The following is a 13,174-nucleotide window of genomic DNA, read 5'->3' as shown; positions in this document are numbered from 1 at the left end:
AGCTACTCGGAGAGGCTGAGGCAGGAGAATGGCGTGAACCCGGGAGGCGGAGCTTGCAGTGAGCCGAGATTGCGCCACTGCACTCCAGCCTGGGCGAAAGAGCAAGACTCCGTCTCAAAAAAAAAAGAAATTACTAGCAAGAGCGCAAAATGTTTTAGCAACTTTGGAAAACAGTTTCTTTTCTTTCCTATTTTTTTTTTTTTTTTTTTTTTTTTTGAGATGGCATCGCGCTCTGTCGCCCAGGCTGGAGTACAGTGGCATGATCTCGGCTCACTGCAACCTCTGCCTCCTGGGTTCAAGTGATTCTTCTGCCTCAGCCTCCCGAATAGCTGGGATTACAGGCGCCTACCCCCACGTTTGGCTAATTTTTGTATTTTTTTGTAGAGATGGGGTTTCACCATCTTGACGAGGCTGGTCTTGAACTCCTGACCTCGTGATCTACCCACCTCGGCCTCCCGAAGTGCTGGGTAGTTTCTTAAAAATGTAAACATATATCTACCATACGACCCAGTAATCCTGATCCTAGGTATTTACACAAAATAAATACTTATGTTCACACAAAGACTTGTATCCAAATGTTCCCAGCAGCTTTATGCATAATAGTGGAAGATGGAATGACCAAAATGTCCATCAGTGCAAACATGTATTAACAGTGGTGTTCTGTCCATACAGTGGGCTGCCACCCAGCAAAACCAGGAGCCAGTTACTGATTGTTGAGATAGCATGGATGGATCTCAGAAGCATTGTGGTAAGTAAAAGAAGCCACATGCAAAATATTAAATACTGTATGATTCCATTTAGAGGGAATTCTAGGGTCCAGGAGTGGTGCCTCACGCCTGTAATCCCAGTACTTTGGGAGGCAGAGGCAGGTGGATCACCTGAGTTCAGGAGTTCGAGGCTAGCCTGGCCAATGTGGAGAAACCCCTTCTCTACTAAAAATATAAAAATTAGCTGGGCGTGGTGGTGGGCGCACCTGTAATCACAGCTACTCAGGAGAATCGCTTGAACCTGAGAGGCAGAGATTACAGTGAGCCGAGATCGTGCCACTTGCACTCCAGCCTGGGCCATGGAGGGAAGATAAAATAGAGGGAATCCTAGGAAAGGCAACCAGCAGTGGCAGAAGCTGAGAGATGGTTGCTGGGAAGGGGCTAGGGGGAGGGGTGGCTGCAGAGGGGCATAAGATAATTCTTAGGGGTGATTAAAACGCCCTAGGTAATGATTGTTGTCATGATACCATTGCTACACATTTGCCAAAACTCTGCACGTAAATTATATGCCAACAAAGCCAATTTTTAAAAAGGAGAAGAGGATGGGTTTGAAACCCCAGTTCTTCCCCTACTTTAGCTGATTACGTTGTCTCGTTGAGCCTCTGTTTTCTCATCTGTAACAGGGAATATAAGAGCAGCTGCTTCCCATCATGGCTTGAAGTGTTAAATGCATTCATTTGTGGCAAGGTTTACAATAATGCAAAATTCATATTAGCTATTAGAGGGAGCGTTCCTCTATTTGTGGAGAGGTTTGGAGTAGAGGCACAAAAGATGATCTTACAGGCCAGTTAACCATTCTCATCTCTGAAACGCCCAGCACTTTCCCTACCATGTCTTGGGAGGGTTCCTGATGACAGCAGTTCTGTCCACACGAATCTGAGGCTTTCACCCAGCTGTCTTCTCAGAACTGAGCCGCTGCCCCTTCTCCTGCCTGTCCCCTGCCAGCGCTTCCCACCACCCCATGGTCATCGCACACCGGAAAGGCCTTGTGAGCCCCAGGGGAGCAGATATGGGTGCTCTGATTCCACAAGGAGGCCTCTGGGTCTTCTATTTTACCTGTCTGCATGGCTCAGGACTTTCCCGGGCTCCGGGGCTAAAGATTCGGCACCTGAGTTTTAAAACCTTTCCCAGCACTTCCCAGAGATGCCCCCCTGTCCTCTGCACTCCTGTCCTTCCCTGGCCACTTGGGCAGAAGTCATTAGCGCTGCTGAGAAGAGATGATGCTGGGGTTTCTGTGTACTGAGGCCCTTAATCCGGATGAGATTTTTTAAACCCCCCACAGCCTGCTATGCCAGGTCTATTTCCAGAAGATCCATCTGCCCCTGGATCTTCACAGTTCCTCTGGAGGGGATTAGGCAAACCGTGCAGCTACCTAAAACCTCACACCTTGAGGGAAATAGTCATTGAATGTCTGACCTCTGGGCTGGCTGGCTGGGACTCTAAGCTGCCAGGGAACCAGGGCCTTCCACCCAGTGGGACTGCCTGGGAGCTTTTAAATGCCCCCGCCTGCCCCCATTCCCAGAGATGGTGACTTCCTGGGTCTGGGCATTAGGAGTTTGTAAAACTCCCTGATGATTCTTCCGTCCAGCCCAGGCTGAGAACCACTGGTCAGAGGCCTGAGCACATCTCCAGGCTCATCCAGAACCATGGGGTGCAAGTGACAGAAACAAGAGAGGCTGCTGATTGCCTCACTAAGCGGTGAAGCCCAGCCTTGACCATGGATTATGCCAGCTGGACCCAGGAGCTCAGGCCAGAGGATGCCTGCTTCCCTCTGCTCTGCCCCACCGGCCCCAGCAGCCTGGACCCACATCCTCTCAGTCAGAAGCCGGCTCTTACTGGCTGGCTGGGCTCACAGCCCCACCCTGAAACCAGCAGTGTGGCCCAGGGGCCCCGCAGGGCTCAGACAGCCAGGCCTTGGGTGGTTGAAGGCCAAGAGCTGGGGTCCCTCTGGGAACCACACAGCCAGGAGTGGGAGGGGTGCTCCCCAAGGGACAGTTGAGGTGCTGACTTTCGGTGGGAGGAAAGGGAACGGGTATGAGCTGGACAGAGCCATTATGTCACCCAGAGAGGCTCTGTCCCCCGGCCCGCTGAGGGGGAGACAGTAGGAGAGTGGCCACGGGTCCAGCAGTGGTGAGCACAGGGTCTGGGGTCAGGTGCTGGGGCGGGGTCCACCTCCTCCACCGGCCAGCTGCATACCTGGTTCTCAGTGCCTCCCTCCCCTGGGGACAGGGGACAGTGCCATGCAACCTTGTGGGGCGCAGGGCCTCTGTGTGGTCAGCATGCCAAGAGCACAGAGAGAGTAGATTTGCACATGAGCAGCCACCTGTGTGGTGTTCACCCAGCCAGCAACGTGCTAGACCCAGGAAACGACTCGGAGTGCTCTGTCAGAGTCCACAGTCACCCCACCAGGTGCAGGGCCCAGAGCCTCTGCTTCTTCCCCTGCTGTCTGGGCCCAGAGCCTCTGCTTCTTCCCCTGCCGTCCCCCAAACGCCAGCCCCTGACCAGCTTGGCGGTGTTTCCAACTGAGTGTGGCTGTTAGTCCTCTTGCAGGCCTTGCTCCAGCCAGACTCCTGCCTTGGGCCTCTGCCAGCCCAGCACTGATACCCGTGGGCAGAGCTGAGACAAAAGAGAGGGGCCTGGGGAGTATCAGCAGCAGCCAATCCCGGAAGACGACTATGTCAGGTGGTTTCTGGAAATCGAAAGTAGACTCTTTTCTGAAGCATTTCCTGGGATCAGCCTGACCACGCTCCACACTGGGAGAGGTTTCTGGGTCGAAGGACCAGTCTGCAGAGGGCTCCTGTGCCTGGAAGCGAGGAGGCTCCCCACAGCCATTACAGCTGCCCCAGCCAGGTCAGCTCCTGCCTCTAGCTCTCTCTCTCTCTCTCTCTTTTGAGACAGGGTCTCACTCTGTCACCCAGGCTGGAGTACAGTGATGCGATGTCCGCTCACTGCAGCCTCCGCCTCCTGGATTCAAACGATTCTCCTGCCTCAGCCTCCCTAGTAGCTGGGATTACAGGCGCGTGCCACCACGCCCAGCTAATTTTTGTATTTTTAGTAGAGACAGGGTTTCGCCATGCTGGCCAGGCTGATCTCAAACTCCTGACCTCTGGTGATCCACCCGCCTTGGCCTCCCAAAGTGTGGGGATTACAGGTGTGAGCCACTGCGCCTGGCCAGGGCACCCCTCTCTCTACACAGGCAAGTGGGGGTCATGCCTCCCTGTTTGCACATAGGCCTGGAGCTGGGGATCCAGGGCTCCTGAGCCCAGCAACAATCACTGCTGCTCCCAGGCCCACAGGGCCTCTGTGTACAGTTGGGCAGATTGCTCACTGCACAAGGATACCAGCCAAAGGGCAAATGGGTTAGAATTCAGCTTGGCCCTCTCTCAGGCCTGTGCATTCGGCCTAGGCCTGCACACACTCCAAGGAAGAGCACCTTTTTTTCTGATTTGCATGAAGGGGCCAACACAGGCAGCCAGGTCTCAACTCCCCATATGAAGGAATCAGGCAAAAATAGCCGCTGCCACCCAAAGGGCAGCAATGCCCCCTGCCAGGTGCTTCGTTGCCCACTTTTTTTTTTTTTTCTTTTTTTGAGATGGAGTCTTGCTCTGTCACCCAGGCTGGAGTGCAGTGGCTCACTACAACCTCTGCCTGCCGTATTCAAGTGATTCTGTTGCCTCAGCCTCCTGAGTAGCTGGGACTACAGGTGCACACCACCATGCCCAGCTTATTATTATTTTGTATTTTTAGTAGAGCTGGGGTTTCACCATGTTGGCCAGGCTGGTCTCGAGCTCCTGACCTTAAGTGATCCACCGCCCCAGCCTCCTAAAGTTCTGGGATTACAGGCGTGAGCCATCGCGCCTGGCTAGTTGGCCATTTTTCCAAGGCCCTGAGTTACTCTCTCAGGATGGACAAACCTGGTGGCTGCAGCAGAGTGAAGTGGCTGGGGGCAGAAGTGGAGAGGGTGTCCACCCATACCGGCGTGCCTGGGACTGAGGGGTTTCCCAGGACACAGGGAAACTTCAGTGCTAAAACCAGCACAGTCCCCAGCACACAGGACGGGCAGTCACACCCTGGCCCCTTTAGCCATCTACTGACATTGACGCAGGGAGGAGAGGTGGGCTCCCCCAAGCAGACCCCCTGCCTGTGGCTCACTGACTGTGGACGTGGAGCCCGTTTGTCTCTCTGGGTGTCAGCTTATTCACTTGTAAGGTGAGGTGTAACTAAGGTGGTTCTCAGGGTCACAGTAAGGCCTCCAGTGGTGCCTGGGGAGCCCCGGCAGGGGGTGGCTGCACAGTGCCAGCGAGCGCGAGTCCCAGAGCAAAGCTGCTCACCAGCTCCCAGGGCTCTTGTTCATGCAGACGCCCATGCAGAGGGGCTAGGGCGAGGCCAGCCATGACTGCACTTCCGACAAGCTCTGGGGATGCCATTGCAGCCGTCCACCAGGCCCAGACTCACAGCCGGTGCCCACAGCAGTGCCACCCAGAGGCCTGCCCCAGGCTTGCTGAACTGAGGGGACAGTGTCGGGTGTCACAGGATTCTTACCCAGCCAGAGAAACCATAACTGTCTCTCCATTGGCAGGATGTGGGGGAGGGAGGCGGACGAAGACAAAAGCGTGGAAATTACATGGAGGCAAGAACACCAGGCCAGAAGCTGGAGACCCCAACCTCCCCAGCCCCGGCCTGAGTGTCGGTGTCTTGGAGATACCAGCGTTTCCTCCCTGTTCTTCCCCAAGCCTGGCCTGCCCTGGGCTGCAGCCCTGACCCTTTTCACTTATCTTCCTCATCGGAACACCACGGAGCCCCGATATATCTCCCTCCACTTATCTCTGTCACCCCGGCCCGGATTCTGTGGCCTCTCCTGACGAGTCCCCTCCCATCCACTCTCCAGGCAGCCTCGTCTCTGCCTGCTGAGACCCTCTGGGACAGTCCCTGCAGGGGTCTGTTGCCTGAAGCTTAAGGCCCAGATCTTAACCAGGCTCACCCGGCCTCCCGACCTGGGCCCACACCCGTGGCCTCCTCCCTCTCCACCCTCCCCTCCCATGCCCGTGTAGCAGCCTTGCCCAGGGCCTGGATTTTTGAGATGAGCTCACTTCCCTCTAGTCACCAATTCTTGCTGTCCTTACTACCAGGGGGTACCCCCAGCCCACCCCTTCATCTAGCCAAGTCTTATCCTTCCAGGACCACACTGCAGACCAGGTGAGGGGCCCTTGCGGGGGCATCCACAGCACCCGTCACACTTACCGGGACCATAGTGGGCTCTGCAGGAGAGAGACCTCGCCTGCCACACAGCCCAGGTTGGGCTGAAGGGTGAATGGGCAGGCCAGTCCCCGGGCCTCGGGCCATCTGGCTCCCGTGCCTCACCCTGCCGCTTCTGTCTGCAGCAGGATCTGGGCATCCAGGCACGGCCATGGCCCCTCTGAGGCTCTTCTGGGTGTGGCTGCTGGTCGCAGGGACCCAAGGTGAGCTGAGCCCCTGGGAAATGCCCAAAGCAGAAGTATGGAAGGCTGCTGCGCCCTGGGGCTGTGCAGAGCGTCAAGGAGATGTTCTGCCCGGGGCCCGGGGCCCAGCGGTTGGCCGGGTCTTCTCTCCTGCTTGAAGCACCAGGTATCCCAAGTGATGGTGACTTGGAGGTTCCAGGGGCTCACCTGGGTTCAGGTGAGATGCAGGTTATGGAGAGGACACTAGGGAATCCTCCATTCTGTCCAGAGGGAACCAGAGGAGCTGATCAAACCAGCAGTCACAGGGGCCGTTGGGAGGTCAATGGCCTTGGATGCAGGTCAATCTTCCAGAGGGTCCTGGCTGCTTTTCCTCACATTCTTTACACTTGGAGCCCCTGGAGGCTCATGCTCATCCTGGGGGCCCCACGGAAGCCAGATGTGCCCCCGACTGGATTCAGGCACCCAGCTCCTGCCCGGCTCTGTCAGCTCCAGTAGGGGCTGGAATGTTCATGGGCTGAGTCCCAGAAGGACATGTGTGGGGTGGGAATCCCATTATCTGCCCTGGAAACATTCTGCCTGTGCTCCCAGGGGTCCCTAGGCCTGCTGCCCCCATAGGCCAGCACCCCCAAACTGCAGACACCCTCAGGAGGGGTCAGTACGGGGCCTCCGTTCCCCTCCGATCCTTCCCTCGGGGTCTTGCCACCTCCACTCCCAGTGCTGGAGAACCCGGGGCTTCTCTGCCCCTGTTCTGTCTATGGAGTGAAGGGCTGAGACCCCTAAAACAAGGAAAGGCAAGTTTAGCCTTCTTGCAGGGTTGTGAGTGGCTGTATCTTCCACTCCTCCCTCATGGAGGTGCCCCCATGGAGAGGCCGGGGGACCTTGAAGCCTGAAAAACAAGCTCAGCAGGAGAGACCCAGGACAGCATATGGGGCCTGGAGGTGTGGGCGGTGGGTGCTGTAGGCCCCGGCCTCGCCCTCGCTGGTCTCTGCCTGCAGGCGTGAACGATGGTGACATGCGGCTGGCCGATGGGGGCGCCACCAACCAGGGCCGCGTGGAGATCTTCTACAGAGGCCAGTGGGGCACTGTGTGTGACAACCTGTGGGACCTGACTGATGCCAGCGTCGTCTGCCGGGCCCTGGGCTTCGAGAACGCCACCCAGGCTCTGGGCAGAGCTGCCTTCGGGCAAGGTAGGGCCTGCTGTCCCCTTCCACCAAGGCTGAGACCCACAGCACAGCCAGCTCCCAGGAGGGGCAAATCCCCTAAGACGAGACAGTCGGGTTTCAAAGACATGCAAATTGGATTCCTATTAATTTAGCAAGAGCAAACACTTTTTTTTTTTTTGAGATGGAGTCTCGCTCTGTCACCCAGGCTGGAGTGCAGTGGCATGATCTTGGCTCACTGCAACCTCCGCCTCCTGAGTTCAAGTGATTCTCCTGCCTCAGCCTTCTGAGTAGCTGGGATTACAGGTACCTGCCACCATGCCTGGCTGATTTTTGTATTTTTTAGTAGAGATGGGGTTTCGCCATGTTGGCCAGGCTGGTCTTGAACTTCTGCTGTCAAGTGATCCGCCTGCCTCAGCCTCCCAAAGTGCTGGGATTACCACACCCCGCCTAGGAGCAAACACTTTCAATGTCGCTGAAGCCCTGTGGATCAAGTTCCAATGGGACTGCTCCACCCATGCTTGGCCGGTGATGGTGGCGGGTGCTTGGGCAGGTTCAAGAGCTCGGCTGGGCTCGTCCCCTTCGGCCCAGAAACTCCACTCCAGGGAGTTTATCCTCTTGAAACAATTTCCCCTCAAAAGAAAAGTCTGTACGCAGGAAGATTTCCACTGACACAGCAGTTGCGATTCTGGAAAAAAAAAAGAAACAATCCACAAACTATTTAGCAGCAGGGATAGTCACACAATTACAGTATGTGAGCCTGATGTTGCAGGGATAGTCACCCAATTACAGTATGTGAACCCGATGTTGCAGGGATAGGCACGCAATTACTATACATGAATGTGATGTCGCTGAAGCAGATGGTAAGCTTTATAAGCATGAAGGCTAAGTTTATGGCCTGACATTGCAATCACAAATCCAGCCCATGCTGGAATATCCACCGTGGTTCGCCGGTGAGGGACTTGTACGCAGACGGACCCACACGGCCAGGGCGGGGAACAAAGGGCTGAGTCGCGCTGTGGGACTTCTGGGTGCAGTCGTCACGCCCCCAGCCCTGCCGTCTGCTGTGTCCACAGGATCAGGCCCCATCATGCTGGACGAGGTCCAGTGCATGGGAACCGAGGCTTCGCTGGCCGACTGCAAGTCCCTGGGCTGGCTGAAGAGCAACTGCAGGCACGAGAGAGACGCCGGTGTGGTCTGCACCAACGGTGAGCGGGGGCGCACCTCCCTGCGGAGGCCCCAGTGTGCCCAGGGGTCCCGTGGCCCCTGCCCCTCCCAGCACCACCCCCCCACACACATGAAGCACACAAAGGTTCCTTCCACTACCTCCTGCTCACTCCGCATGGAGAGGCTCAGACGTCCCAAGAGCCCACCAGCTCCCAGTCCCACAGTCCTAGACTCCTCCCCAGCCCCTTCTGGAGAAACACTCAGAACCACCAAGTCTCCATGCGGAACCTGAGTGTGGGGCAGTGAGCATGACACCTGGCTCCAGCCTGCCTGAAATGCCAGCGTCCGCTCGGAAACACACTTCACAACACGCGACAGGCTCAAGCCCATCCTGGCAGAGGCAGTCCCGGCTACTCGCAGCCTCAGCCTGCTTCCCCCAGCCCGGCCCAGTTTGGAGGGAACCCAGGCTGCTCTGCGGGCTGGAGCCCCTGGATCTGAGTTTCTTGTTTTTCTTTCGTGCCGAGGTGGCTCTTCCTGGGCTTGCACGTGACAACCTGGGCGCTTCCTGCCCACTGCCCTTTGCCAGGAGCTGGAGGCCCCTGAGGCAGGAGGGGTCGAATCCCAGGGAGCCCCTGTGCCCACATGGGATGGACAAGTGGCTGGAGCTGAACCTGGACTCACAGTGGGGGAAGCCCAGGAGACGCCATGGGGCTGTCGGGGGCCAGGGAAGGCCGGGGGGAGCACGCGGGGCCGTGGGTGCAGGGCAAAAGCTCCTGGGGCGGGAGAGCTGTGGTAAGGCATGCAGGTGGGAGGGAGCTGGGGGTCCTGCGGTGGCTCAGGTTTTAGGAGGCCCAGGGCGAGCCCACCTGGTTGAAAGGTCACAGTTACTTCAAAACTGCTATATTTGTGGCAAAGAAAAACCTATGGGATTTCATTTTGAGTTAGGCTTTGAGAGGGGCTCAAAGAAGAGGAGAGGGTGCACCACACTGACCCCCGACCCGGGAGCCTCCCATGACTTCTGCAGGCCTTGTCCCCCACAGGAGGCTGCTCGAGGACCCCCGGAGTTCTAAAATGGGGTTGCCACAGGACCCTAACTTTTCAGGCCATCTAAGCAGGCAGTGGTTTTGGTGTCAGTGGTGATTGGTGACGGAGGGTGGGGAGTGGGGGCTCTGGAGTCAGTACCGCTAAGTCTCCATGCGGAGCTGCTGCCTGAATCGGGGGAGCAGCACAGAGCAGAAGGCCTAAAGCGGGGGCCTGGACAGGCTTGGCCAGGTCCCAGCTGCTCTTGTTCCCCAGGGCTGGAAGGGGCGGGGCCTCAGGGCCCAGGGATCCGACACTTCTGGTCTCTTGTCCCTCATCTTCCCAGGAGTCTTCCAGAGTGGATGAGGCAGCCATGAATCCCCCACTTTCAGATGAAGATGCTGACCCCAGAGAGTGGCAGCGCCCCGGCTCCTAACGCAGCCCACTTCCCTCCCGCCCCTTCTTAGAAACCAGGAGCACCCACACCCTGGACCTCTCCAGAGAGCTCTCGGAGGCCCTTGGCCAGATCTTTGACAGCCAGCGGGGCTGCGACCTGTCCATCAGCGTGAGTGTGCAGGGCGAGGACGCCCTGGGCTTCTGTGGCCACACGGTCATCCTGACTGCCAACCTGGAGGCCCAGGCCCTGTGGAAGGAGCCGGGCAGCAATGTCACCATGAGTGTGGATGCTGAGTGTGTGCCCATGGTCAGGGACTTTCTCAGGTGAGCCGTCTCATCCTCAGGCTCTGGGGCCGCCAGGGGCTTTGTCCTCCTCCCCTCTTCAAAAGCACACACACACCTGCACACACTTATGCATGCACATGTGCACAGTCACACGTGCACTCACGCAGTTGCACACACACGCATGCTCACTCCCACGTTGTGCGCACTTGGGTGGCTGTGTTGGACAGGCGGGCCCAGGGCTCCCCTGCTGTCCTGTGGGGCCGGCATCCGCTCTCCCTCTTTCTCCCCAGGTACTTCTACTCCCGAAGGATTGACATCGCCCTGTCGTCGGTCAAGTGCTTCCACAAGCTGGCCTCTGCCTATGGGGCCAGGCAGCTGCAGGGCTACTGCGCGAGCCTCTTTGCCATCCTCCTCCCCCAGGACCCCTCATTCCAGACGCCCCTGGACCTGTATGCCTATGCAGTGGCCACAGGGGACGCCCTGCTGGAGAAGCTCTGCCTGCAGTTCCTGGCCTGGAACTTTGAGGCCTTGACACAGGCTGAGGCCTGGCCCAGCGTCCCCACAGAACTGCTCCAACTGCTGCTGCTCAGGAGCGACCTGGCAGTGCCCAGCGAGCTGGCCCTACTGAAGGCCGTGGACACCTGGAGCTGGGGGGAGCACGCCTCCCATGAGGAGGTGGAGGGCTTGGTGGAGAAGGTTCGCTTCCCCATGATGCTCCCTGAGGAGCTCTTTGAGCTGCGGTTCAACCTGTCCCTGTACTGGGTCCACGAGGCTCTGTTCCAGAAGAAGACTCTGCAGGCCCTGGAATTCCACACTGTGCCCTTCCAGCTGCTGGCCCGGTACAAAGGCCTGAACCTCACCGAGGATGCCTACAAGCCCCGGATTTACACCTCACCCACCTGGAGTGCCTCTGTGACAGACAGTTCCTGGAGTGCACGGAAGTCACAACTGGTCTATCAGTCCAGACGGGGGCCTTTGCTCAAATATTCTTCTGATTACTTCCAAGCCCCCTCCGACTACAGATACTACCCCTACCAGTCCTTCCAGACTCCACAACACCCCAGCTTCCTCTTCCAGGACAAGAGGGTGTCCTGGTCCCTGGTCTACCTCCCCACCATCCAGAGCTGCTGGAACTACGGCTTCTCCTGCTCCTCAGATGAGCTCCCCGTCCTGGGTCTCACCAAGTCTGGCGGCTCAGATCACACCATCGCCTACGAAAACAAAGCCCTGATGCTCTGCAAAGGGCTCTTTGTGGCAGACGTCACCGATTTCGAGGGCTGGAAGGCTGCGATTCCCAGTGCCCTGGACACCAACAGCTCCAAGAGCACCTCCTCCTTCCCCTGCCCGGCAGGGCACTTCAGTGGCTTCCGCACGGTCATCCGCCCCTTCTACCTGACCAACTCTTCAGGTGTGGACTAGACGGCCTGGCCCAAGGGTGGTGAGAACCGGAGAACCCCAGGACGCCCTCACTGCAGGCTCCCCTCCTTGGCTTCCTTCCTCTCTGCAACGACCTTCAAAAACCGGCCACCAGGTGTCGCCCTACTCCCCTGAGCTCTCAGCTTCAAGAAATTACTGGAAGGCTTCCACTAGTGTCCACCAGGAGTTCTCCCACCGCCTCACCAGTTTCCAGGTGGTAAGCACCAGGACGCCCTCGAGGTTGCTCTGGGGTCCCCCCACAGCCCCTGGTCAGTCTGCCCTTGTCACTGGTCTGAGGTCATTAAAATTACATTGTGGTTCCTACATTTGTTTGTACAGAAAGTGTTGTTGGGTCCATACCGAGTTTAGACATCAGGTGTGCCAGGCTCTGGGGGACACGTCATGAGGCAGAGTCCCTGTCCTTGTGAAGCTACGGGCTAGCAGGGAAGACAGGGAACAGGAAGCACACCTCCCAGCCCCGAGCAATGACACAGTGGGACACGAGCAGGAGGGTGCGTGCCACCGCATGCGTGCACATGGGTGTGTGATTGCATGTACATAGGCGTGTGTGTGCTCATGAAAGTCTGGCTGTGACGGGCACCCTCACCCCTTATCTAGGTGCGTGTGCTTTTTAAATTTTATTTATTTATTTATTTAAATACAATTTTTAAATTTTATTTATTTATTTTGAGACAGAATCTTGTTCTGTCGCCCAGGCTGGGGCATAGTGGTGCGATCTTGGCTCACTGCAACCTCCACCTCCCGGTTTCAAGCGCTTCTCCCGCCTCAGCCTCCTGAGGGTAGCTGGGACTACAGGCACCCGCCATCATGCCTGGCTAACTTTTGTATTTTTGTAGAGACAGGGTTTCACCATGTGGGCCAGGCTGGTCTTGAACTGTTGACCTCAGGTGATCCGCCCGTCTCGGCCTCCCAAAGTGTGGGATTACAGGCGTGAGCCACCGCGCCTGGCCTATAGGTGGGTGTGCTTTTGCGAGCACTACCTCCTGCTCACGTCCCACGGGAAGGAGAGGGTGCTGAGGCGGCAAGGTCAGGGCTGCACCTCCGGCGGGGCGATCGGGTCTCTGGAAGACAGGACCAGGCTGGGTCGTGGAGAGCAGCAGACAGCAGACTGTGGAAGCTGGGAGGAAGAAGAACGAACAGCAGGAGTCAGGAACCTTCGCTCTGGAAATCCTGGTCCACAGGGACAGGGGACAGAGATTCTCATGTCAGCCTTGTAAGAGTGAAAAATTGGAAACAGCATCAATACCCACCAACAGGTGCTTGACTACAAATAAAAGACACCTCCCGGCTGGGCGCAGTGGCTCACGCCTGTAACCCCAGCACTTTGGGAGGCCGAGACGGGCGGATCACGAGGTCAGGAGATCAAGACCATCCTGGCTAACACGGTGAAACCCCGTCTCTATTAAAAATATAAAAAATTAGCCGGGCGCGGTGGCGGGCGCCTGTAGTCCCAGCTACTCGGGAGGCTGAGGCAGGAGAATGGCATGAACCCGGGAGGCGGAGC

At 57.4% G+C, this 13,174-nt stretch overlaps 1 protein-coding gene across 6 annotated transcripts; it reads left to right on the top strand.

The window, feature by feature from the left end:
* Window positions 1–2,667: 2,667 nt before the first annotated feature.
* Window positions 2,668–11,973, top strand: LGALS3BP (galectin 3 binding protein). Of its 6 annotated transcripts, none has more exons than XM_063617342.1 (7): window positions 2,674–2,897; window positions 3,307–3,617; window positions 6,149–6,226; window positions 7,201–7,392; window positions 8,442–8,573; window positions 10,020–10,272; window positions 10,524–11,973. In XM_063617342.1, the coding sequence occupies exons 3-7, from the start codon at window positions 6,175–6,177 to the stop codon at window positions 11,650–11,652; spliced, it is 1,758 nt and encodes a 585-aa protein (XP_063473412.1). In that variant the 5' UTR covers window positions 2,674–2,897; window positions 3,307–3,617; window positions 6,149–6,174; the 3' UTR covers window positions 11,653–11,973. The 6 variants fall into 6 exon arrangements, with proteins under 6 accessions (XP_055097044.1, XP_063473412.1, XP_055097045.1 ...); XM_055241072.2 differs by lacking the exon at window positions 2,674–2,897 and adding an exon at window positions 5,946–5,963 and having other exon boundaries at window positions 3,187–3,617; XM_063617344.1 differs by lacking the exon at window positions 2,674–2,897 and adding an exon at window positions 5,946–6,061 and having other exon boundaries at window positions 3,396–3,617.
* Window positions 11,974–13,174: the final 1,201 nt, after the last annotated feature.

The sequence above is a fragment of the Symphalangus syndactylus genome, chromosome 14 (assembly GCF_028878055.3).
Source record: "Symphalangus syndactylus isolate Jambi chromosome 14, NHGRI_mSymSyn1-v2.1_pri, whole genome shotgun sequence".
NCBI lineage: Eukaryota > Metazoa > Chordata > Mammalia > Primates > Hylobatidae > Symphalangus > Symphalangus syndactylus.
This window is presented reverse-complemented; position numbering and strand designations above follow the sequence as displayed.